This window comes from Petaurus breviceps, unplaced genomic scaffold (genome assembly GCF_028583685.1).
Source record: "Petaurus breviceps papuanus isolate PSGF00001 unplaced genomic scaffold, PetGlider_PUasm1.0 229, whole genome shotgun sequence".
Taxonomy (NCBI): domain Eukaryota; kingdom Metazoa; phylum Chordata; class Mammalia; order Diprotodontia; family Petauridae; genus Petaurus; species Petaurus breviceps.
Window position 1 is genome coordinate 29,622,683 of NW_027185903.1, and position 27,813 is coordinate 29,650,495.

General features: G+C 36.0%; 1 protein-coding gene across 5 annotated transcripts in view; it reads left to right on the forward strand.

Moving 5' to 3' along the window:
* Positions 1 to 27,813, forward strand: part of SREK1 (splicing regulatory glutamic acid and lysine rich protein 1) — a 55,255-nt gene that overhangs the window by 3,681 nt on the left and 23,761 nt on the right. For 4 of the 5 annotated variants that reach the window (XM_069096438.1, XM_069096439.1, XM_069096440.1 and 1 more), the window contains exons 2-7: positions 5,917 to 6,050; positions 11,741 to 11,856; positions 22,484 to 22,648; positions 22,795 to 22,973; positions 26,279 to 26,409; positions 27,247 to 27,361. In XM_069096438.1, the coding sequence (XP_068952539.1) occupies positions 5,917 to 6,050; positions 11,741 to 11,856; positions 22,484 to 22,648; positions 22,795 to 22,973; positions 26,279 to 26,409; positions 27,247 to 27,361 (840 nt within the window). Of the gene's footprint in view, positions 1 to 5,915; positions 6,051 to 11,331; positions 11,456 to 11,740; positions 11,857 to 22,483; positions 22,649 to 22,794; positions 22,974 to 26,278; positions 26,410 to 27,246; positions 27,362 to 27,813 lie in introns of those variants that run through there. The other variant, XM_069096442.1, reaches the window with a different exon arrangement.

Here is a 27,813-nt window from a genome sequence, read left to right on the forward strand (position 1 = left end):
ATGTTAGTCATTTTGTACAAGATTTGAATGAAAGGAAAAATGAAAGTGGAAAAATGGCATGCTTCAGTCTATATTCAAACAATATCAGTTCTTTCTCTGGAGGCAGATACTATATTTGGTCATTAGTCCTCTGGGATTATCTTGGATCATTGTATTGCTGAGAATAGCTAAGTCATTCACAGTTCATCAAACAATATTACTGTTAATGTGTACAACTTTCTCCTGGTTCTGTTCACTTCACTATGCACTAGTTCATATAAGTCTTTCCAGGTTTTTCTGAGATCATCATGTTTGTTATTTCTTATAGCACAATAATTTTCCATTACAATCAAATACCACAGCTTGTTTAGCCATTCCCCAATTGAAGGACGTCCCTTTGATTTCCAATTTTTTGCCACCATAAAAAGAACTGCTATAAATATTTCTGTATGAATAGGAATAGGTCCGTTCCTCTTTTACTTAATGTCTTTAGGGTAAAGACTTAGAAGTGGTATTGCTGGATCAAAGGGTGTGCACAATTTTATAGCTCTTTGGACATGGTTCTGAAGTGTTTTCCAGAATAGTTCAAATTGTTCTCCAGAATGTTGGATCATTTCACAAAGGTTTGAAATATTTTGTCCAAATTGGTTGGAGTTTTTTTGCTTTTTTGGAAAGAAGTGCTTTATATTTTCTATTCTTAAATAAAATATACAAGCTAGACTTTGTAAAAAAATTTAACAGCCAGTTGCATTTTTGGTTTAATTGGGGTTTTGTCTGATGGGATGAATGAATATTTTCATAGTGATATTTAAATATTATATTGAGGACCGAGAGCCTCTGATTTAGAACATTAATAAACTATTTTCTGAGTATATATGACTTGACAGAACTATTTAATTCTGAGTTTAGAAATATAATTTTTTAATAAAATTGAAAATTAAGCATGTATTTCAGCAATGTAAAAATCCAGATTTTTCTGATAACAGGTCAAGAGATTCAAGTTTTTGTTTTGTTTGTTTTTTAATAAAGTTTTAAAGGAATTTCTAATTCTCTATTTTGTCATTTTAATTACCTTTAAAAAAAGGCTCAGGCCTTATTGAACAGGATACTCTTATTTTTATTTTTAAAAAGTTAAATTTCCACATATGTATTAAATCTAATAAAGAAGTGTATTAAAAACTCAACAGCATAGTTGTAATTGTTTTTACCTGCTGGTTATTCTTCCTTGTTTAGGTAACACAAGAAGTGAACCAGTACTGTATTGAGTTCTATGAATCATTATTAATCTTTGCTTTATATCTATCTTCAGCATTATTTAACCACATATTAGTTTTGTTTAAATGTGTAAAAAGCTTAACTTTTTAACATTCTGTTAAAATAAATTTTTTTCATAGTACTTAGAAGTTGATGTTGGTACTCACAGAATTGGTCTATGATTTTATCTGTTAAGCTTTTAAAGTAAAATTTTGATCCTTCTGAAAATTTTGTATGTCATACAAAATGGAACTCAGATGAAAAATTTAAATTTTATATTATGAGTTTTCACTTATCACTTTTCAGCAATTCCAGATAATATCTTAATTACATTCCAGGAGAATGTGTAGTTATTTTTCATTTCTTATTGTTGTCAGTCTTATGTCTTTATGTAATTTCTGCACTGTTTTTTTTTCCTCCTGCCTTGAATATCTCTTTACTGAATGAGATGTCTAGGTGTTAAAAACAATTCCATTTTAATAAATTTTCTCCTAGGGAACCCAAGGTACTTCTTTTGAAACCAAATTATTGCCAAATGCTATTTAAGATTTAAGGTTAACTTTAAAAAGGAGCTGTATTCCTCATTGTTTGAAATATAGTTGAAAATTATAGTCCCTTTAGATTTATAAGAATAAATATACTGAGCAGTTCAGACACATTTGGAAGGAAAAGAAGTTTGGACATTTTTCCTAGACTAATTTTTAAAAATTACAGTATATATTTGTTCATAGAATTTTTTATCTGCTGTTGGTACTTAAAAATTTTTTTCCAAATATTAAAAGTTAGATTTATGTTCTTTGAAAATTTCAATTACTTTCATGTATACTTTTACCTAATAACCTTATAAAGCAAATAGGAGATGATTATATGACATACCTTTGGCAAATAGAATGGCAAGTCAGTATCCAAACCAATACTCCTATTAAACCAGTAATTTTTACCATATGTGGTTGTAATGCATAAGTTTATCTCAGTGATGTGCCATGGGGAAGCTCTGGTGTGTCCATTTTTTTGTCCTCAGAATTGACAAATTTCTAATTTAAACAATGGAGGACACTTGGGTTGACATCACCACTGTATTTTGAATTCTTCATTGAAAGGCTTTATAGTGACCAAGTATACTTTTTGCAGCAGCAGAGGTATCTTGACTATTTTGTCCATTACTCTCTTAGAGAGTAAGACTAAATTCAGGGGTAGATAACCTGAATCATTTGATGGGTTAGGAGAAGGGGGAAAGGAGTCAGGTGATGATGGATGCTAAGGTGGAGTCTTAGGGAAGGATATCCTAGGAAGAGCTGATTTGGGGTTGGGTAGGGTGGGATAGAAGTTCAGTTGTTGTAGGATAGTAGTATTAAATCAAAATGGATCCCTGTTGACTGGGTATTTACTTAGAAAAACACAAATTAACATTATGTGGTATTTTTATTTATTTTGTTAAACATTTCCCAGTTATATTTTTAATCTGATTCTTGCCCCACTTGGGAGTTTTGAAGTGGGCCGGGTTTATACCTCTGTTGCAAAGGACTGCTATTTTACCACATGTCTGCCTTATTAAGTAATTTTGATGTTGGTAAAAATTAGCTTTTGCTTATTCCTTTTTTAAAATAAGTTTATGATATATTCTGTTTCTTACATTGTCATGGTTACCCCAGGTATCCAACTTCTGATGGGGGATGGCCATAGATTATACAGGGCCTCTAATCGATGACCAGAGTCCCTGAGTCTGGAAGGAATTCACTAGGCCCAAGCACACTTTGAAGTCAAGATTGTAAAAGTTTATTGTTATGCTTTACAGCGGGCAGTGCTTCTTAGGAAACCTGCAAACTTAAAGAAAACATAGGTATAGTTTTTAGGGAGTCAAGACAGTAAATCAGGTATCAATTATGCTAACTAAGTGAGTAAAAGTGGGATTAGGGAGGAGTTAAGGAGTGGTCAGTGCTTAAAGGAACATGTACTTTTAATGTCAACTGCGCAGGTGGATTGCCCATAATTCACTGGGAAATGCCCAAGGGGGGGCTACCTGGAGGTGTGGTTGAAGGCTTGAAGTGTCACAAAGTCAGCTAGCGGTCAAGGCTGACTGAGAAGTGCCTAGTCTGCCACCCATCAGTGTCATGTTTGCTAAGATGGATGTTGGAAACCAAGGCTAACAGAGACTCAGTGTGTGCCTTTTTTTTTTTTTTTTTTGGAGGGCAGTTGGGGTTAAGTAACTTGCCCAAGGTTACATGCTAGTTTTTTTGTGTGGGTGTTAAGTGTCGGAGGCCGGGTTTTCCTGATTCTGGGGACAGCGCTTTACTCACTTCAACACCTAGTCTCCCCGAGACTCAGTATGTGTGTAATTGGCTAAGGGGTTAACCTATAGATAGTGCATTGAAAGATTCATAGATGCAGCTGGCCATTATACTAAGGGGAAATAACATTTGCCTAAGCTAAAATGTTTATAGATGGTATAAACAGTTCATGAGTTGTTGCTGGGCAGAATGCTGGCAGGGGGAAGGGGCAGAGTTAATGCTCTGAGGCTGGGGAGGGGGAAATGTGATTTTACAGACTGGTTTTATGAATTAATTTTACAAACTGATGTTACAAACTGATATTACAGACATAGATCCCAAGCACCCCATCACTTCCGAGCCATCCCATATAACATATACTTCATTCTGTAATAATAAACACGAATTTTAACTTTCTTCAACATCATAGCATTTACTACTTTTTAGAATGAAGGACTTGAGATGCAGTTTTTTTTCTTCAGAACTTCTAAATGGCTAAATGATCTCAAAGGTTTTAAACTCTAAAATGATGTTTACAGTATGTTTGCAAGACTTGGGTTGGCCCAATGTGGCTTGCAGTATGTTTTCTTTGGGTAAAAGTATCTTGTATTAATAAGAATTTATAAACTTTAAATTAATTCACACGGACTTTAAAAATTGTCACCAACTTCTTGTGGATGGTGACTTGTATGTCTAACCAGATAGGTTGATAGTATGAAACTGTTGCTCACATATAGCTTGCTGACCCATCCATGTGGTTGTGGCTACCCCTAATCAAATGACAGGGTAATAGTACCCTGCTCTCTTGTATCTTGTGGTCAGCTAGCTTTTAAGACTAAGTGGGTTTTAGAATATGTCCAGACACTTATAAAAGAACCCTGATTTCCTTTGCTTTTATTGAGGCCTCCTAAAGCCCTAAATTGCATTGAAATGTTTATTAGTGCCTATGATATGCAAAGCACTCTTTGTAGTGCCAGGAATAAAAAGATGAAATCAAACACCCTCTGATTTCAAGGTGCTTACCTTCTAAGTGTTTGGGGTGGGGATGGGGGGTGGTGGGAGTGGTAGAGATTAAGGCATATGCAGAGATAAGTTTATTTGAGAAACAAAAGTACTAAATGAGTTTGTTGGTAAAGGTTTCTCTTTGGTGGTACCAGAACAAAAGCCTTTAAGGAAATTAGCAACTATATAAGAGAGTTAGAAAGAAAGTACACTCATCTGATGATGGAATGTGAGTTGGAGAAATAGCTAATAGACTAGTTTGGTGAGAAGATGAAGTCCATAAAGAGGAATAATGAAATAAGGGTGTATCCCTATACAGGAAAAGTACTTTGCAAGGCCAAATGGAGGCATTTCTATTTTATTCTATATTGACAATGGGTAACCATTGGAGATTTTTGAGCAAAGACCGGAAGTCAGACTTGTGTTTTAATAATTTGTTGTGAGCAGTTGTAGAGAGCACATACAGGAGAACCATTTGGAGGTTATTATAAAAACATAGGAAGGAGAGAGTTTATGAAGGTATACTAAAGAGTGAGTAGAAAGAAGGGGACAGAAGAAAGTATAATCAAAAATACTTGGCATCTGAATGTCGGAGGAGGAGGGGTTAAGAATGATTTTGGAGGGGTGGCTAGGTGGTGCAGTGAGTAAGAGCACCGGCCGGAGTGGGGACCCACACACAAAAAACTGGCCGTGTAACCTTGGGCAAGTTACTTAACCCCAACATCTTTTAAAAAAAAATGATTTTGGGATTATAAAGCATTGGTGTCAAATTCAAATAGAAAATTAGAAAACTAATCCCTACATACGGATCCCCTCTCCCCCCCTTTTTTTTAGGCAATTGGGGTGAAGTAACTTGCTCAAGGTTACACAGCCAGGTGTTTCTGGGTGGGTGCTAAGTATCCCAGCTCAGATTTGATCCCAGGTCTCCCGACTCTGGGGCCAGAGCTCTTACTCACTATAAGGAACCTTTCAAATGGCATATTGACTTAATTTTAAAATATGTCAGTATATTTGTTTTATTGTATTTTTATTTATTTTGTTAAATAGTTCCTCTTTATGTTTTACCGTAATGTTGGACATCTCTGGTTTTTAAAGAAACTTTTAAGTGTTTTTATAAGGAAACCACACATGCTTAACTACCTAGCTTGACTATCTCTAGATAACATCATTCAGAGAACTGGGCTGTGTTCATTGCAGACTAGTTAGTTGTTCTGGCCATTAACACATTTAAATAAGTATATGTGTATTGAACCCACTGCAAATAGTTTGGTCAAGCATGTTATAATAATTCATCTTAAGTGGGCGAAAATTTCAGTGATTTATTCAAGATTTTATAATTTTCCTTTTTAAAGGAGAAACAATGAAAGATCTAAATAAGTTTATAAGACTGATTGTTTTTCTTTTTATTTTGCAGCAACGCACCTCTTGCTTTTTCCTCCAAAGTATGTTATGTTAAGTTTCGTGACCCATCGAGTGTTGGTGTGGCCCAGCATCTAACTAACACGGTTTTTATTGACAGAGCTCTGATAGTTGTACCCTGTGCAGAAGGTTGGTATTTTAGATGTTTTTCTGTAATGTCAGTCTGTCCTTTTTGTTGATGGCCTTTAGTTTTCCCAGAAATTGGCAAGTAGCTGGTACTCTGTTTTGTGTGTTTTTAAAAGCAAAAACAAAATTTGGAAACCAAAAAACCTATTTCATTTTAGTAGTAAAATACATACTTAAAATTATTGATTTGTCTGTTTTTTTTTGTTATAGATCTAAATATTTTTTTAAATTGTAATAATTACAAATTACCAAGTGTATCCTAAAAGGATTATTATTTTAACAAGGGATATATTTATTTACATACTTCAGTGTGTAGGATTTGGTACTCCAGAACATCCAGTTCTAATAGTTTTACCATTGAGACAAAACAGAGTGGGCACAGTTTGCCAATTTGGGGTTACCTAAGTAATGGTGTCTGTGTTAATGATAAAAATATAATTAATTTCATTGAAGTTATTGATCTTAATTTCACATTCTTGATACTGATTTTATATAAAACAAATTTATTTTTTACTTTCACAGGCATTTTTTGAAGTTAAAAAATATTTTCTAAGAAATCCATCAGAAAGAGGCCAAAGGCCTTAAGGTTACTATTCATAAGGTTAAGTGCCTTACATTATCTTAAGAACAAGTATTTATTAGTATTGATTTTTAAGTAATAGCATATTTTAGTCTCTTTAAATCACTTATAATAGACCATGTTGGTGTATATATAAGAACTTCAGAATTAAGCTATTAATATTTGCATAAAAGCAATACATATCACTTTAAAGTAACTCCTTTGGAAGATTTTGCCTTATAGTATCTAGAAATAATTGAAAATTTTAAATTAAATTAAATTAAATTCCTAAAATATTTAATGAATACTTTTCATTGGAGGGCTCATATCACATGAACAAATTTAACTTGCTAGAAAATTACTTGTAAGATAATGACTATAGATTATACTTTCAGATTTTTGTCTATGATTCAGGATGCATTATTACAGCATGTAATAAACATTAAAAGTTCAGTGCAGTGAAAACAGTTCTGGTGTAATTGATGTCCCAGGTTAGAACATTGTGGATTTTTTTCCTATGAGTTAAAAAATGGGTGTTTTCCACAAAAAAAGGGAATGCAGTTAATTGTGTAATATCTTTTTCATTCTGGTGAGTGAGTATTCAGCCTATAATAGTTGGGAAAGGGATGATAACTTTTTGTTTCTGCAAGATTGGAGGTGAGGTTACAAATGCACTTATACCAAGTAGAAACTGCTTGGTGAAGCTTTTACATAGAAGATATATCTCACTGGAATTTGGCCAACAAGCATCTAAGATTAAATGTGCAGACCTTACCCACAGCTGCACTCTTGAAAGACTGTACCATTGGTAGCAGAAGGTCTTACATTAATTCATTGCTGTATCAGAGGAAAACATTTAACCTGTTGCGTTACCAGTCTTAACTTTGGTACATTGTATATGTTTTCCTTGGAGAACTTTATTAACTTAATGCCTGAGCAGCCTTAACTATGAGTTGTCTAATTCCTTTTTTTTTTCTTGAGGTTGGGGGATGATATTCAGTAAAAACTAAAAGTAAAATTTTAATTACATTATAATGTAATAAAATTACATTTTACCATTTTGAGACAGAAGCTTTCACAGTATGTGAATGTAAAAACAGCATTTTTTTTTATTGCATTTTAGTTACAAGTAAGTATGAATTTTTTTTAAGATAGTAAACTGCCCTATGGATAGTTGAAATATTAGAAAATAATCAGATACACTTTTTATTTCAGAGAGTAATTAAACTGAAGGGTTAATATGCAAGAGATTGGTTTACATATAGAACATTTAGAAGTTTACAGTGGACATTATGTATCAGATTTTGCACTGCAAACTGAGTAATGCTTTGCTATTGTTCTAAAAATATTGTTACTAATCAGAATAAATCAAAAGGAAAGAATTGTAGTTGAATACTATAAAATGAGAGATTCTGTAACATGATTAAGCAACAGTCAATAATGCTAGCATTTGTTTTTACATACTTTAGAAACAGCATTATGACAGAAAAGACAAAGTGTTTTTCAGTTTATTTTAGCTTGCTGCTTTAGTGTAGGCATTATGTGAGAGGAACCTCAGTTGTGGAAATAGTGTTCATTGTGTAACATTACATATTAACCATTAGCTACTACTGGTCATAAAATGCCATTTTAAAATATAGCTTCATTATGCTGTCCAAATGTGATTTTTTTTTCTCCTTGCGTACATCCCCAGATTTCTCTTTAAATGTTACACACTTAGAAAAAGAAAAGGTTGAAACATAAAGGTGCCACATAACCATCAGTCATAACTTTATGTCCACATTTTCTGGTAGATGGATTTTGACTATTAATTTGGTTTTGTATGTTTTCTCTATGTGATATTTGTGCATTATTAGATGACTAGACTGGCCAAGGCAGACCTGTTTACACTTGCCTGAGTTAGGCATTGTTTGCCATGCCACTAAACCTGCCGTCAAGTGAAACCTTCATGGGGGAAATGAGATCGGAGTCTGACCCGCTGAAGATGGACGCCCTGTCTCTGTTTTTTATTGTTTTACTTTACTTTAATTTCTTTTTCTTTATTTTGTCCCTTTTTTGTTTTTGTTTTTGTTTTGTTAAATCTCTTTCACTTTAACTTGTGAACTGGTATTCCAGTTCTTTATAAATGGTATTCCATTAAGAGTTCATAACATTTTGTTTCAAAGTTGTATATGAAAGGAAGGTAGTATATTTGTAGTTTTCAACTTAAAATATAGAATTAAGGCCAAATAAATTGTGTCAAAAACTCAGTTTTAGTGTTGTGAAAATTAGCTTAGCTCTTAATTGGTGTTTATAAACTGTTTCAGTAAATTCTGTACTAAAACAGTGATAAATAATATACTTTTGAGTACTTTCTAATCTCAGTGAAACTTTTTTCTACAGATTGCTTTCTAAGACTAACTACATCTTTCAGAAAAAAGCTAATTTATAGTTTCTGCTTTCATTTTCCTGGAATTTTAGGCATATCAGAATCATCAAAGATATAGCAATCCATTTTTTATAATATAGCACATATATATGAAGGGACTTTTCACTTTTGATACTTAACAATTACAGAAAAATTCTTATTTTCTTTAATTAGGAAGGCTTTTAGCTGTTTGCTTGGGGAATGCTTTTTGGAGGGGGGGAAAGCTGTTGGCTTTTTTTGGTGTGTGTGCACACATGCGCTCTTGGTTCTTATGTTGAAAATGCTTTAGATCTTCATTGTTTTAGTTTGTGTAAATGGATGCTGAGGCATAGGAAGAGGAGTATATATTGTCTTTCCTAACAGTTGTCTTTAATAAACACAGATTAAGAGAGATGTCCATTTACATTGCACTCTTACCTCAGAATTTTGAAGATTAATAAGATTGTATTTTAGGAATTAAGCAAGGAAACTTAAAATTTTCAAGTATCATCAGTGGCAGTTAGAATAAGAAAAATACTTCCAAGCATATAATTTGGCTTAGGTGTATTCAGATTTATTACTGAGAGGCAGCCTTCAAAGTATAAATGAAATATTTCCTGGAACTTAACTGATTCACTTTTTGATATGTACTGAGGTATTGTTGTCCTGTTCTTTGCACTCCCCTCTTCCCCCCCCCCCCAATAACTTGAGCATACTTTTTTCTATGGACCTCTCCTTATTAAATGACAGTTTGAGGCACTAAATGGACAACTTTAGGAATTACAATTTGTCTTTGTTATACTTACCATAGCAATGAGAGGATGTTAACCATATATTTTGAATTCAGGGATGTAGATTAACTCTTCAGGAGCTGTTCAGATTTCATGACTTTTAAAAATCATGCTAGCTGTTTTAGAAAATATATAATCCACAGTCACATACTACAGAAGGAATGTAGTTATTTGGCGTAGATAAATTTGCTAACATTAGTGGCTAATAAATGTAGACTAAATTATAAATAATTGAAACCATCAGTAAGGCCACCTTATATTTTAATTTTGTGCATGTTAAAACTGCATGTGTATGAGCTTATATTCAAATAATGTAGCATTAGGTGTAATTTTTGTTACACTAGTCAAATTACATAGTATAATTTGCTTCAAAATTTAGGAAACTAATACTCCACTGTTGACTTGGCTGTAACTCAACAGACCTAAATATAGTAAGCTGTAATTTCTGTTTAATTCTTATAAATTGGACACAAAAATTTTTTGTTTAAACTTTACATCTTGAATCCCAGCTGAGGTTAGAGAAAGTATCTAGGTCCTGGTGATATTACTCAGATTTTCCTTGTACACTTGATTATTTTGAGTAGGATTATTCCTATTAAAACCCAGCATGGTGCTTTTGAAAATTTGCTAAACCAGATGGTTTAATATGCTCTGAATTAAGAGTCTCTTCATTAGAAAGCTTATAATGGGGTTCAGTACATATCCACTCTGCCACACAGGTATGAATAGTACCTATAAAATGTTTATAGACCTTTAAGTCTTAGATTTAGACTTTTAAAGTGAAATAATTTTTAGGTTAGCAGTTTTATTCAGTAAAATGAGTAGTATTGAATTAGATGGAATGCATAAATGAATCATTTTCCTTAAATTGAGATTGGTTTTAGACATTTGCCAGATATTGATTAAATGGCCGTTTAGAATTTTAAAATCAAGTCATTGAGGTTTTTTTCCTCCACCCTAAATTTGTAGGAAATTAGTTGTTACTTCTGTTATTGATAGTAGTTGTTGGGGCTATTTGTAACAAGACACAGCTGTCCCTTTTCAAGCAAGTATAATTTAAATTAGTTTAAAAATATAAACATTAAGGGATTTCTCGAAGGCCAGATACATTTTCTTATTATTCCATTTCCATAATTTTTAGCAAACTTATTCAAGGGGAGCATCTAGAAATGGATTTTCTGAGGCATCTCAATATGTCACAGAAGTCATGTTTGTATTAGTAAATGTATGGCGATTCCTCCCCCCCCATCCTCCCTCCCCATTTAAGTTAAAGTTGACAAAAATAATATGTATGGAACACTTTTCCCCCTCCGAACTATTTGAAATAAACAGGGAGTCTATCTGGGCATCATCAGTATTGTTTGCATCACATATAGTTTCAGTGATAGGAAAGGGGCATTGGTTTAGGAACAGATTTCAATTCGCACATTTGTTTTTTTCTTTTTTTCTTTTTTCTTTTTTTTGCTAATTTGGTTATTTGCCATTTCTGGGGATTAAACTTTAAAAAATGTTCTTCTTTTCTGTATCTGATGTTCTGTGTGCTATTAGTGATGCAGCCAACACGAACGGTTGTCATGTGTAACACAACTTTCGATCACCGCGAAAACACCGTCCTGGGAAAGCGTCCATGCTTGATATCGTTTGGTTCATGAACATTAAGTTTCCAGTACAGGTGACCCATAGCTCAAAGTGTTAAATAATTGTCTACATTATTCAGTTTTTAAAATAATATTCCATTAATGAGATTGCTAGTCTTTGAAGTTTTGATCACTTTTATTTTTCCTAGTAGAGCAGGGTAAAGGAAAGACTTAAGTTCTTATTTATTTCTTTTTAAGGATCTGATAGATAGATTCATTTATTATTATTATTTTTTAAGTGCAAGGGTAATTATAAAATCATAGACTAAAGTTTATGTGGTGTTTCTGCTCTCTGTAATGTGTGGAACTTGCCTCTCCAGGTAAAATTCCTGAAGAATCCAAAGCCCTTTCTTTACTGGCTCCTGCTCCTACTATGACAAGTCTGATGCCTGGTGCAGGGTTGCTTCCTATACCAACTCCAAATCCCTTGACTACAGTAAGTAGTATTAATCCTTTTAGGATTTTGAGCTGATAAAACTATAAATGATTAAATGGCTCAAATTTGTGAATAACAAAGTCTGACATTTAAAAAGTTGTCTTTTTAGTAACCTTTTTTTTTAAATGCAAATCTGAATGATATACCATCAATAAGTTCTGTTGAAATTTTTTTCTTCTTGACATCTAAGCAGAATGCTCTCAGGATTATCCCTTATTGAAGCATCTAAATTATATTGAAAAATACTACTTTAAATGTTCATTTATTAGAAAATCAAGTTATAGTTTATGAAACTTTTAGATTATAGTAACAACTTAAATTTCATAGTGTGGAATGGAAATTCTGGTTGGTTGAATTTTCTAGTTAAATAGGATCTCCTCTACTCTTCATCTTCCTTTCTCCCCTTTTTCTTTGAACCAGTTAACTAGAAGGTGTCTCAATTTATTTAAACTTCCCTCCCTCTGCCCACCCCCCAAGGGCAACAAGTTGGAAATTGTTAAAAACCCCATACCTTAGGGATACTTTTTCCCCCCAAAAATGCAGAATGAAATCATTTATGACTCGTAGATCAGCAGAGATTTTTCTGATTTAGACTTGGGGGGGAAAAAGGTGTGATTTGTTCTTTATCTTTGCTTGTTAATCCATTTACCTGCCACCATCTGGTTTTGAAAGGAACAAAGTTTTTGTGTATTTAGATCTCTGGCCTTTGTATTTGTTTTGATTTCTGACCTAGAAATGTGGGTAGGTTCCCCTTTCTTTTTGGACATGTGACTCAGTCTTTTTATATGTGATTCCAATCCCATTTGGTTACCAGGCATGGTAATCAAAGCAAAGAGTTTTCTTTCCTTCTATTTTAAGCCCTGTCCTTGTCAGGCTACCTCATTCAGCCCTTTTCTTCCCATACAGCATTGGTCTAAGTCCTCTGTTGTAGTCATAACTCAGAAAAGTAATATGTATCTATGTTCATGTTATTGGCAGTCCTATCTTGTCCGGGAATTCTTTGTGGACTTCCATTTCTGACATTTTGTTATAAAATTTAAACAGGAGATCTGAATTTACAAAGGAAGTTTAGGCCCTGCTGGATAATCTCCATAATCATTTTGGGATGTTTGGGGACTGAATTGTATTTTGTTATAATGGAATTTCAGGTCTGAGAAAATTACCAAGGTTTAGAAACTTTTGTATATTCTATGTGAGATTCATTTCTCAAAATATTTAACAGTTTCTGGTTAGACCTTATTTTCAGTTATGCATTCAGGACTTATGGATATTGATAAACTAGAGAACATCCAGTCAGGATAGTGAAGGATCTTCCATACCATATAAAGATTAGTTGAAGAAATTGGGGGAGTCAGCATAGTACAGTGGAGAGCTTTGGTTCTGGTTACAGAGGACCTGGACTTAAATTCTGCTTTAAGATGCTTATATGTTCTGGGACCATGGGCAGCTCACTCAGCCTAAATTTTATCATCTGTAAAATGAAGGAATTGGACAAAATGATGTCTGAGGTACCTGTTGATTTGAATTTGAATGTTTGACCTGGAAAATACTGAGAATGTGGTAGCTATATCTTCCCGGTATTTGAAGGACTGTTAGAAAGGTAGAATTATACTTGTTCTGTGTGGTCTCATAGAATAGAATCAGGAACAGTATGTAGAAAATGCAAAGGGAAGAGGTTAGACTTTTGTGTTAGGAAAAGCTAAATGGAGCTATCCAGAAGTGGGGCTTACTGCCTTTAGAAGTAGGCTCCCTCTCAATTGGAAGTCTTTTAAAGAGAGGCTGGTTGATACTTGTTGGATATGTTTTAGTAGGGGGTTGGATTTTCTTTTGGGTATGGATTGAAGTATAATTCCATATTGACTATAATGAAGTCCTTTACAGCTCTGTAATTCTTAGATCTGTGTTCATATCTTGGATCTGCTTCTTAATTAATAAGTCACTAACACCCCTGAGCCTGTTTTCTCCTCAGTAAAATGAGTGATTGGGTTGGATTAGATGATCACTAAGAAATGTTCCAACTCAAATCCTATGATCTTATTTCAAAAAACTTCCCAATTCCCTTGGAAATTGAGGAGCTGCCCATTAATTGGAGAATGGCTGAACAAGTTGTGTATGTGAATGTAATGGAATACTATCGTGCTATAAGAAATGATGAGTAGGAGGACTTCAGGAAAACCTGGAAAGACGTATATGGACTGATGCCAAGTGAAGTGAGCAGAACCAGGAGAACATTGTACACAGTTATAATAACTACATTGTGCGATAACAACTCTGATAGACTTAGCTCTTCTCAGCAATGCAAAGATCTAAGACAACTCCAAAAGACCTATGCTGGAAAATGCTGTCCACATCCAAAAAAAGAACTATGGGATCTGAATGCAGATGGAAGCTTATTATTTGTCCTATCTTTTTTTTGTTGTTTCTCTCTTTTTGCCCTTTTGTTCTGACTTTTTGCACAACATGACTAATGCAGAAATATATTTAGTACGATTGTGCCTGTATAGCCTATATTAGATTGCATTCCATCTTGGGGAGGGGTATAGGAGGAAGGGAGGGAGAAAATATTTGGAACTCAGAATCTTATAAAAGTGGATGTTGAAAACTATCTTTATGGGCAGAGTCAAGATGATGGAGTAAAAGCAAGAACTTGCTTGAGCTCCCGCTCCAACTACCAATATCTGTAAAAAAATTGACTCTAAACAAATTTTAGAGCAATAGAACACACAAAGTGACAGAAACAAACCTCCCCCAGAAGGTAGTCTGGCAGGCCAACAGAAATGGTATATCATACTGGGCTGTGAACCTAGCATAGTCCCACATGAGTTGTACCGGCCCAGACTCGTGGCCCCTGGAGCAGACTTCAGGAGAGTGACTGGCAGCTGTGGTGGTTTCCAGACTTCTCAACCCATAAACACCAAAGAGAAAGTAAAAGATCAGTAGGGAACTCTGTTGGAAGTGGATGAAAGAAGAGTGGGGTTTGTCCCCTGCCCCTGGGGCAACAGAGATGGTGGTGGTGACTGCAGTGCATGTGCCTTTGGAGCTCCTGGGCTGCAGATGTAGGGGGGCCGAGCGATCATTCAGAGGGGGTAATTGCCCTTGCTTTGATCTGCTTGGATTTGGGTGGCAGTCCTGGGGTGAGGACCACTAACGTACCAGAGCTTGTGGTGACTGTAGAGAGGGCGTCCTAATAGCTCTGACAACAGCTGGCAAAACCCCCAGAAAGTTGGGATACAGCTCTCTTCACTCTGGAAACAGAGGTTTACCATGGTAAAGAGCTCAAAAGTCAAGGAATTGGCTGGCAAGATGAGCAAACAGAGGAAGTGCAATCAGATCAGAGAGCATCTTGGGGGATACAAAGAGGATCAAAGCATGAAACAGGAGGAAGGCAGCAAAGTCCGAGCCCCTGCATCAAAAGCCTCCAAGAAAATAGAAAATGTGAATTGGTCCCAGGCCATGGAGGAGCTCAAGGAGTGTGAAAACCAAGGAAGAGAAGTGGAGAAAAGTTGGAAAGAGAAATGAGAGTGATGCAAGAAAATCATGAAAAGCAAGTCAACAACCTGCTAAAGGAGACCCCCCCCCCCCAAACACTGAAGGAAATAACACCTTAAAAATAAACCAACTGAAATGGCAAAAGAGGCCCAAAAAGCCAATGGGAAGAATTTCTTTAAAAGCTGAATTGGCCAGATGGAAAAGGAATTTCAAAAACTCACTGAAGAGAATAATTCCTTTAAAATTAGATTGGAGCAAATGGAAGCTAATGACTTTATGGAAATCAAGATACTATAAAAATAGATCCAAATAAATGAAAAAATAGAAGACGATGTGAATTGGAAAAGCCACTGACCTGGAAAATAGATCCAGGAGAGGTAATATAAAAGTTTTGGACTACCTGAAAACCATGATCAAAAAAAAGAGCCTTCAAGAAATTCTCAAAGAAAATTGCCCTGATAGTCAAGAACCAGAGGGCAAAATAGAAATTGAAAGAATTCACCCATTGCCTCTTGAAAAAAGATCCCAAAAAGAAAACTCATAGGAATATTATAGCCAAATTCCAGAGTTCCTAGGTCAAGGAGAAAATATAAACAGTCAGTAAGAAACAATTTGAGTATTGTGGAAACTCAATCAGAATAACACAAGATCTAGCAGTTTCTACATTAAGGGATTGAAGGACTTGGAAAATGATATTCTGGAGGTCAAAGGAGCTAGGATTAAGACCAAGAATCACCTGCCCAGCAAAACTGAGTATAATACTTCAGGGGAAAATATGGTCATTCAATGAAATAGAGGATTTTCAAGCATTCTTGATGGAAAAAAACAGTGCTGAACAGAAAATTTGACTTTCAAATACAAGAAGCAAGAGAAGCATGAAAAGGTAAGCAGGAAAAAGAAATCATAAGGAACTTATTAAAGTTGAACTTCTTAAATTCCCACATGGAAAAATGATAATTATAACTCATGATACTTTTTTCAGTATGAGGATAGTTGAAGGGAATATATATGTATGTATAGGAGGGTGTATGTGTATATAAATGTGTATATGTGTACATGTAAACATAGACAGAGGGCACAGGATGAGTTGAATATGAAGGGATAATATCTAAAAAATAAAATTGAGAGGTGATAGAGGAATATATTGAGAGAAGGGGAAAGGGAGAGATAGAATAGGGTAAATTATTTCATAAAAGAGGCAAGAGAAAACTGTTACAATGGAGAGGAAGAGCAGAAAGGTGAAAGGGAATGAATGAGTCAACCTTACTCTCATTGAATTTGACTTAAGGAGAGAATAACGTACACACTCAATTGGGTATCTTACCCTACAGGAAAGTAGGGGGGAAGGGGATAAAAGGGGGGATAATAGAAGGGAGGGCAGATTGGGGGAGAGGATAGTTAGAAGCACACACTTTTGAAAAGGGACAGGGACAAAAGCGAAAATAGAATAAGTGGGGGTGGGATAGGATGGAGGGAAATACAGTTATTTTTTCACAATATACCTACTATGGAAATGTTTTGCATAACTACACATGTGCAACCTATATTGAATTGCTTGTCTTCCCAGTGGGGGTGGGTGAGGAGGGAAGAAGGGAAAGAATGTGGAAATCAAAGTTTTAAATTCAAATGTTTAAAAAAACTTTTTTATATGCAACTGGGAAATAAGATATACAAACACTGGGGTATGGAAATCTGTCTTGTCCTACTAGAAAGTTGGGGGGTGGTATGGAGGAGGATATAAGAGAGAACAGATTGGGGGAAGGGGTAGTCAGTAGGCTTACTGTCTTGGGGTGGGGGGTATAGGGGAGAGAAGGGGAAAAAATTTGTAACTCAAAATCTTGTGGAAATGAATGTTGAAAACGGAAAAAAATTAAAAAAAAGAAAACTATCTTTACATGTAATTGGAAAAAATAAAATAGTATTAAGGAAAAAAAGAAAAAAAAGATTTCTTTGAACTGATGCCAAGTAAAGGGAGCAGAACCAGGAGAGGATTGTACATAGTTATAGCCACATTGTGTGATGTCTAACTTTGATAGACTTACCTCTTCTCAGCAACACACGGTTCTAAGACAACTCCTAAAGGCTCATGAATGGAAAATACTATCCATATCCAGAGAAAGAATTATGGAATCTGAATGCAGATCAAAGCATACTGTTTGTTCTCTTTTTTTGTTTTGTTTCTTCTTTTTCATGGCTCATTCCATTGGTTCTGATTCTAATGTGACTAATGTGAAAATGTTTAATATGAATGTATATATAGAACCTATATTAGATTGCATGTCTTGGGGAGAAAGGAGGTGGAGAAAATTTACAACAGTGTTGTAAACTGAAAATGAATTTTTTTTTTTTAAGCAATTGGGGTTAAGTAACTTGCTCAAGGTAACACGGCCAGGTGTTTCTGGGTGGGTGCTAAGTGTCTGAGCCCGGGATTCGATCTCCAGGTCATCTCGACACTGGAGCCGGTGCTCTTACTCGCTTTGCTACCTTGCTGCCCTGAATACTTTTTTTTAAAAAAGCAAATGAAAAAAGCTTAAAAAAAAACCCCAAAACTTCCCAGTTCTTTTTTTTTTTCCCTTTTGGAGGGGGAAGGTAGGGCAATTGCGATTAAGTGACTTGCCCAAGGTCACATGGCCAGTTTTTATGTTAAGTATCTGAGGCTGGATTTGGACTCAGGTCCTCCTGACTCCAGGGCCAGTGCCTTATTCACTGCACCACCTAGCCGCCCATAACTTCCCAGTTTTTAAAGGTCATTTTCCTTCTTAAAATCATCCATTCATTTTTTTTTTCAGCATTCACTTTTGTAAGATTTTGAAGTCCAAAATCCCTTTCTCCCTTCCCCCTACCCCCCCCAAGATGGCATGCAATTCTGATATAGGCTGTACATATATAATTGTGTTAAAAATATTTACGTATTCATGTTGTGAAAGAAGAATCAGAAAACATGGGAAAAACAATTAGAAAAGAGAGAAAATAGTATTGAAACTCCATAGTTCATTCTCTGGATGTGGATAGCATTTTCCATCACAAGTCTTTTGGAACTGTCTTAAATCATTTTATTGCTGAGAAGAGCCAAGTCCATCAGTTAGTCATTGCACAATGTTGCTGTTATTGTGTACAGTGTTCTCCTGGTTCCACTTACTTCACTCAGTGTCAGTTCATGTCTTTCCAGATTTTTCTGAAATCTACCTGCTCATTTCTTACTGAATAGTAGCATTCGTATGCCACAGTTTGTTCAGTCATTTCCTAATTGATGGACATCCCCCTAAATTTCCAATTCTTTGCTCCCACAGAAACAGCTACTATAAATATTTTGTGCATGTGGGTCCTTTTCCCTTATTTATGATCTCTTTTGGATATAGACCTAGTAGTGCTACTGCCAGATCAAAGAGTATGCAGAGTTTTTTAGCCTTTTGGGTATAGTTCCAAATTGCACTTCATAATGATTAGATCAGTTCACAACTCTACCAGTATTGTATTAGTGTTCCAGTTTTCTCCTATCTTCTCCAACATTCATCATTTTCCTATTTTGTCATGTTAGCCAATATAATAGGTGTGAGTTGATATTGCAGACTTGTTTTAATTTGCATTTCTTTAATCAGTAGTGATTTAGAGCATTTTTTCATATGACTGTAGATAGGTTTAATTTCTTCATCTCGAAGCTGCCTGTTTATTTCCTTCGAAAAAGGTCACTTTATGAATTCAAATCACATTTTTCCCATCATGTATAATATATAAGATGGTGAGAGTAATCCAGGGTAGAAGTTGAATTGAAATGGCTAATTATTGGGTTGAGGTTGGAGCGAGTGCAATGGCCTGAAAAAGTACTGAAGGGTAGAGGGAACACTCCTACTCAGGAACTGATGAATGAAGCTAGAGAAAATCCCACAGTTGTGCTGACTACATATTCATGTTATCCAACCACAGCTGGGCCCTTGTTGGAACAAAGAAATGAAGTTTTTTAGGAAAGGGAAAATATCCTCAGCTAAGAGAGGGAGAAGAAGATAGTGAAGTTTAAGAACTAAAGGAGTGTTTGAAATAGTTTCTGAGGGAGTGAGGTAGGGAATGAATCAAGGAAAAATTAAATCCTGTAATATCATCTCCCACTTTCTCTTCTTTACCCCCAGTTTCTGACAAAAGAATAGCCCTTTTCTTTACCAAGGAAAACCCCTTTATGTAGACATAACACTTTATTCTAGGCCTGCCTTTCTTCTCCAGCACGTTGTAGCCTCAGTTATCCCTCTCCTCCAATATTCATCCTGTCCCTATTAGCTCTTCCTTCCCTTACCAGATATGCTTGTTTTCTGCCATATTTTAAAAATCCTTCCCTATACCCAGCCATCCCCTCAAGCTATTGTCCTATATCTCTCTTTCATTTCTCAGCCTAACTCTTCAAAAAAGTTGTCTGCACTCATTGTCCCATTTTCTTTCCTGTAGCTCATTCCTTATCCTTTTGCAGTATGACATTAATCCTCATCACTTGACTGAAAGTGCTCTCTCCCCAATTACCAGTGGCCTCTTTATTGTCAGATCCACTGGGTTTTGACAGTGCTGACCACTCTCTCCTCCTGTGTAATTTTTCCTTTCTTGGTTTTCATGATACTATTCTCCCCTGGTTTACCTCCTCCCTGCCCAACCATGCTTTAGAGTCTCCTTTGCTGGCTCATTTGTCCATATCACACTCCTTATATCTCATACCCTGTAGGGGTAGGTATTCCCCAAGGTTTGAGTCCTGGGACTATATCACCAATGTGACACCCACAGTGGCTGCTATGAATGTGCAGGCATATTTCCAGGTTTGAATTGCAAGATATAACACTCTTCTTTAAAGACAAAACCAAGATATTTATTCATATACCAGAAAGCCAAATGGTATTAAAGAAGTTGGTACACATTACCATTGCAGGGAGCACTGCCATCCCGAAACCTTCCCTCTGTCAGGCCTCCCCACAAACAAGCTCCCTTAGGCAAAATGCCCCTCTCTTACTCAAGCTAGCAGTTCTGCCTCTCGCTTTCCCAGCATTGCCTCACTCTGCTCTCTCTTCTTGGTCTATCCCTACGGCAAGCTCCTCCCACTATTTGTTCCATGCGACTCAGGGTGTGGACTGGGCCTAAGCAGGTCACTTTGACGTATTAAGGGGCAGGGGAGATCTTCAGATTCCCTTAACATTACAAGGGCTTAATACAGTTAATCCTAGTATAGTCTTAAGCTGTCATCTCTGTGCAGATGACTAGATCCTACATATCTTAGGTCTACATATCCAACTCCTGTCTCTCCCTTGATCTTTAGCTCCTTATCATAGACTGCCTATTGGACCTATCAAGCTGGATGTGCTTCAACTCAGCATGTCCAAAACTCAATTCATTATTCCTCTAAACCCTCCTCTCTTCCAAATTTCTCTATTTCTAGTGGAGTTCCACTATCCTATCTAGTATCTCAGGTTTGTAATCTTGGCATCTTGTGTTCCTTATTTTCCCTTCCTGTATGTGTATCAGTTGCTAGTTCTAGTTCTATAATGTCTTTTGAATTTGATGCACACAGTTGTTAACTTAGTTCAGGCTCTCACTGCCTCTTGACTTCAGCAGCCTCCTGTTTTCCTTGTCCTGAGTTTCTTCCCATTCTGCATGTAGCTGCCAAAGTGATTTTTCTTAAGTACATATCTGAACTCGTCATTTCCCTATTCACTCAACTCCATTGGCTCTCTTTTTGCCCTAGAGTTAAATATAAACTCCCCATCTTTTAGTTTTGAAAACCATAATGCACCCTGTTCCCAAAGTACTTTTTATTGGCCATTATTCTTCCTCTTGCACTCCACATTCCCACTAACCTGGTCTTTCTATCTCTTATCTGTGTCCCATGAGCATACCTTTGCACTCTCCATACTACCTGGACTAAATATGCTCTCCCTCCTTACTTCTGGCTCGTGGATTTTCTCATGATTATTTTAATGAAACATTCCCTGATCCCCCCAACTGATAGTACTCTCCCCACTAAATGACCTTGTATTTAACCACTTTATGTAGTCTTATTTATGCTGTAATTTTTTTCATAATGTATTTTCTTCCCATTAGAATGTGTCTACTGCATAGGGACAGTTTCATTCCTTGTATTTGTATCCCCAGTGTCTACCACAGTGCCTGTTGTACACAGGTGTTTTTATGAATAATTATTGGTTGATTGATAGGTTTTTAAAAGTGTTTGAAGTCCTAACAAGCTGTCAATAATCAGAAAAATAGTAAATAACAGAAATCTTCACCTTTTAAAAACACAAATATATTATGAACAGGTTCAGTGACAAATTCTGTTACTATTGTCTGAAGAGCAGAAAGGCCTAGATTGGGTGATGAATTTTTCTGCTGAACTCTGGGTAGAGAGACCAAGGGGCCTTAGAGACTTTACTAATAAGGCAGCTCTCAAAATAATATGTTATGTAGGAGATAATTTTTTATTTTCATTGGTGGAGAGAATATACACACCAGCTATCACAAGTAATTATTTTACTGGAGAAGTCTCATATTGTTATTCTCCTAATTGACCATAAATATTTATTCAACCATATACTTGAACTAAAGTTAAGATTTCTTGATGCTGTTCAGTTTTATCTGGCATAAGGGAATATTCCAAGATCAAATATAAAATCTTCTCTTTGATTTTAAAACATGGCCCATTTCAGACTTTTTACTCTTTACATGTAGTACTCTCCATGTATTCTATGGTTCAGTTAGATTGGCCTACTTAACAGTTCTTTATGCAGGACTCTTTGTGTTTGTATTATGTTCCCTGTGCCTCCCACTACTCTCCTCCCTCATCTCTACTACCTAGTTTCCCTGACTTCTTTTAGACTCGGCTCAGATCCCACCTTTGCCAGAGAGTCTTTTCTGACTCGTAGTGCTCCTTAGGCCATCCCTTTGAGTTTACCTTCCATTTATCCTGTATATATATCTTTTATAGATGCTATTTACATAGTCTCCCTCCCCTACTAGAATATGCAAACAGCAACTTGAAGACAAGAACTTTTCTTTGCATCCTCAGCACTAAGCAAAATGCCTGGCCCATAGGAAGTACTTTAATAAATGCTAATTGACTGGCATTTAATAGTAAAAACACATGTGCCTTTCCTTTCTTTTTATCTTTAAATAGCTTAGTGTCTCGCTTAGCAGCTTGGGAGCAATACCAGCAGCAGCACTAGACCCTAACCTTGCAACGCTGGGAGAGATACCACAGCCACCACTGATGGGGAATGTGGATCCTTCCAAAATCGATGAGATCAGGAGGACTGTCTATGTGGGAAACTTGAATTCCCAGGTAAGGAGTCAAAGAAGAAACTGAATGTTAGTAGTAGTAGTAACTCTTTTTCCCTTAATGACCATTTTTTCTTAATTTCCATTGGTTGATAGCTTTCTGATTCTTCAGATCACAGATTTTTTTATGATTTATTTGTGTCTTTTTAGACTACCACAGCTGATCAGCTACTTGAATTTTTTAAACAAGTTGGAGAAGTGAAGTTTGTTCGTATGGCAGGTGATGAGACTCAGCCAACTCGATTTGCTTTTGTGGAATTTGCAGATCAGAACTCTGTACCACGAGCTCTTGCTTTTAATGGAGTAATGTTTGGAGACAGGCCACTGAAGTAAGAAATTCTAAAAAAAAAATTGTAATGGTCTTGGAAAAATCTATTATTACTCTTGGTTTTGTTAAATGTGTGCCTTTTGCTAGCAATTTAAGGGGGAATGAAACATGTTTACCTGTTACATACTCCCACTAACTTTTCTGTTTCTGTTAAGGCACCACACCCTTTTAGTTAGCTAGGTTCTCAAAATAGGGATCATCCTACACATTGATGTCTAGTCATTTGCCAAGTCTACATTGCTATTGTTCGTATTTCAAACCTTATTTAGTGTTAATTTAATATGAAAATACCACACACAGCATTTTTATCACATTTTACAGGTATTTTTTGTGTCATACTTTTAAGAAAGCATACAAGCCATTTGAGGGGTACTGAGGGGTCATTTGAGATTTCTTATAGGACCTTTGCTAAATTCAGTTGCCATGAGTGGATAAAGACGTATGATATCAAGTAATTGTTGTTCAGTCACTTCAGTAGCATCATTGTGTCTTTGTGACCCCATTTGGAGTTTTCTTGGCAGAGATGCTGGAGTGATTTGCCTTTTCCTTCGCCAGCTCATTTTATAGATGAGGAAACTGAGACAAACGAGTTTTTTTAGGTCATATTCAACAGTTTGTATCCCAAGCAGACAATAGCTGTCTCAATGAAAACAGATAATTGTTTAAGTTCTTCAAACCAGAAGTTTTTACACATATTGAATTGCTTAGGTTCTTGGCTTAATTATCCGTTTGTCCAGGTTCCTGCTAGATTAACAGATAAATAGTTGGTACTAGTGGGTCTGTTCAGTCAAGGCACTGTGCCCAGGTGCTGGGGTTATAAATATAAAAATGAGACAGTACTTGCAGTTTGCATTCTAATAGGGGATGCAACATATTCACAGATAAATAAAAAATATGAATGAATGAAAAAACATTCATCAGGTGTTTATTATGTACCAGATTCTCTACTCTATAAGTATAAAAAGACACTTCCTACCCCAAAGGACAACACATATTGGAAGGAGGGATATTTTAGATTGGCAAGTCATGGGGATGGTGAATGGAGCAATAGGGCCTGTGATTATCCATGTCCTTAACAGAAATGAGAGTGTCCTTTTGAATATTGATCCATGAAGTAGAGGTGGAAAGAGGGAAGGCAGGGCAGAGAAACCAGGTGCAGGAAGATGGCTAGAGAACAGCATTCAGTTGGGTGACTCTGGGTCTAGTTACAGAGAATTCTTACGAGTTAGGAGCAAATAGGGTAGGGGTTGAAGAGCCCAGTCCAGGGGTGAGAAATCTGTGGACTCAAGGCCACATGTGGCCTGGTGAAATGTAAGGTAGTCAGGGGATGAAGATGCCTGGAAGCAATAAGCTCAGTTCAAGGAAGGAAGGCACATTAGAGGGAATCTGGAAAGCCCTTGGTGGTACTACTTGAGCTGTAATTTAAAGGTTCCTGGGGATTATGAGTCAAAATTAAAAGGGGAGTGCATTCCAAGCATGGAGGATAGCCTGTGAAAAGACAAGGAGGTGTTAGATGGAATGATGCATATAGAGGAACAGCAGATGGGTAACAAATTTAATTAGAATATAGTATGTGACTGGAAGAATATGTAGTCAGCTTAGAAAGATAGGCTGGAGATTGATTGTGAAGGACTTTAAATACCAAATGGGAGTTTGTATTTTATTTTAAAGGCACTGGGGAACTACCAAAGCTTTTTGAGTAGGTGTATGACATAGTAGACATTTGACTTTGGAAGTATCAGTTTGACAGCTTGTATGAAAGGACAGATAGTAGAAGAGAGATTTAACAAAGGGATTGGAGACTGTGATGTTAGGTCAGGTGAGAGGGATGAGGATCTGGACTAGGATGCTGATGTTGATGTGAGAGAAGAGAAGGCAACTGAAGTGAGCGACATTGGCAAGGTGGATTTGGCAACTGATTGGACATCAGGGTATAGGATGGGTCTTGTTTTGAGAAATTGGATGACTGGAAGGGTGGTAGTGTCCTTTACAGAAACAGAGAAAGTTAGAAAGAGGAGTGTTTAGAGGAAAGGCAGTGACTTCTGATTTGGACATACTGGGTTTGAAATTTTTATGGGACATCCAGGTGGAGATGTCTGTAGGCACTTGAAAATTCAGATCTAGAACTCATGAGAGATGTGGCCTGAATATGTAGATTTGGAAGTTCTGGATAGAGAAGATATTTGAATCTCCAAGACCTAATGAATTCAATCAAGTGACCATTTATTAAGCAACTTCTTTGTGCCAAGACTGTGTATACTAAAGGAAGATGGGGAAAGAATAGGGCTCAGGGAAGAACCCTGGAATATGCCTAGGCATAGAGTGTGGAACATTGACGATGAAGCTGCAAAAGAGATTGAAAAGATCAGTCTGACAATTCTGAAGAGTATGACCAATTGACCAATTGGACATAGAATGTTTGAAGGCAAGTAGTGTGAAATAAGATTAGAAGATTTGAGCCCGATTTTTAGAGTGTTACTGAATAGTTTTTGTTGTTTATTCTGTTGGCAATGAGGAACTGCTGATATTTTTGAACAAAGGGTATGATGTGTTTTGAACTCAACATTAGAAAGATTAGTTTGGTGGCTTATGGAGGATGGATTGGGGGAGATGAGAGGTAGAGATGAGGGTTCTAAGGGTAGTGGCACTATGACTGGAAAGAAGGGGGATGGACATGAGAGACTGTGAAAGGGCAAGACCATGAGGAGTTGGTAATGGATTGGATTTGGGGATTGGGGACAGGGACAAGTCAGATAACTGAAATTTGTGAATATGGGTGACTGGGAAGATGGTGGTTCAGTAGAGGGAAGTTGGGAGGAGAGGGGCAGATTTGAGGGGAAGTAAAAATGCAGTTTTCTGTGCTAAGCAAGGTACACCAGTTCTTTCAACCTTACACTTGTGTAGGCACTAAGTAGATGCTGTGACCTCATAGGAAGAATTCTCCCTGAAGGTCTGTTTATTAGGTGTTGTCACTTCTCAGAGTTTTTCAGAGCTGATTGTGTACAAGAGGGTGTAGAGAAAAAGCCAGATCTTAAACTCTTAAGATCAAAAACAGTTTGTCTTTATATTGACTTAAAAGTTTGTAGTTCACTGTCCCCATCCTTTAAGACTATGTAGATATTTTCACCATTCTGACTTCATCAGCAACAAGTGACTGAGTAAAGAAGACTTATATTAGTTGGGTGTTAGAAGGGTTTGGCTGTATTATTTGTTGAACTCTTTAAGTATCTTAAGTATGCGTATCACATAAAAAGTGGTTTGTTTTGTGTTTTTAAGTGTTTTATGTTCTGATATTTTAAAATTTAGAATAAATCATTCCAACAATGCAATAGTAAAGCCCCCTGAGATGACTCCTCAGGCTGCTGCTAAGGAACTAGAAGAAGTTATGAAGAGAGTACGAGAAGCCCAGTCATTTATCTCAGCAGCTATTGAACCAGGTAGGTTCATTGAGTGGTTCCTTAGATGATATATCTATCAGAAGTGGTAGAATCTTAGAGCTGAAAGGGACCTTAGAAGTCTAAAGCCTTCATGTAGGTGAGGAAATTGATACTCAAGACATGGTTTTCAAGATCAGTTACTTTTAATGAATGTTATTTTTTCTCTTCAGCATTAAGGCACATAAAACCAAAGTAATCAGCTCTAAATTTTAATAGTAAAGTTAGTGCTCACTAAATAGTTTAAAATAATATTAAATAAGTTATTTTGAAATTACAAAAGGTAAATGTTTTTATATCTGTCATTAAGCATATTTAATGTTTTCAGATTTGAACTGAAAATATAGAACAAAATAGGCAACGATCCTAACAGACTCAAGTATTTAATATTATTAAGAAAAATACTACCCATATTAAAACCTGTGCTCTGCTAAGTGGGGAGGGGGTAAAAGCATTCTGAAAATGTTCAATTTGAACATTTTTTCACATGCTCTGCGAATTGTGTCTCGTACGAAAAAAAAACAGAACAGACTTCAGAATTCCTTTTGAGATAGTGTAATTGACATGTTGTAATCATGTGCATTATGGCAGCATCAGATCATTCCTTATGCACAGCTGTTTATAATCATCTGGTTTATATGTACTGCTGCAGGATGGCTGCACTCAACGAGTATATGCAATGACTTTCTTGGATGTTTCTGAAGGATAATTGCAAAGAAGGAGGATGTACAGAGAGTAGGCCCCTTGCATTATGTGTGGTACATTCCACTTGTGCCTGAGTATTAACTGGGATCTTTAATTGTTCTGAGCTTACACTGCAAAGTGGTTTTTTCCTCTCAGAGTCTGGAAAGAGCAGTGAAAGAAAAGGCGGCAGATCTCGTTCCCATACTCGTTCAAAATCCAGGTCTAGCTCAAAATCACATTCTAGAAGGAAAAGATCACCATCAAAACACAGGTGAGACGAGTTTCAGTTCTAAATTTAAAACTCAGGTTATTTTGGTCCAAGTATCAAAGTTGAACAGATTGATGCTTAGATGCTAATTAATTATTGTAGCCATTACTTTGGTTAACAGATAAAATTGTACCTGTATTTATTTTACTCTAATTCTAAATTAATATTACTTATTAAAGCTTTAATTAAATAAGAATGGATAATTTTAAAGCACATTTTTTTTTTGCCCAGAGATCATGGTGGTTTCTCTTAATTTCAGTCAACCACTTAAGTCTATTTTCTTTTGAAACTGGAGCTACATTAAGTAAGGAAATGTGAAAATGCAGCCCTGAGGATGCTTTTGTGAATGTAAATAAATGACTCATTTTCAAAATTGCCTTCTCTGTTCTGAATGAGAAGTAACTTAAAGTGAATGACATAATTTAAATTGTTTGATCTAAACCTAACCCAAGTGA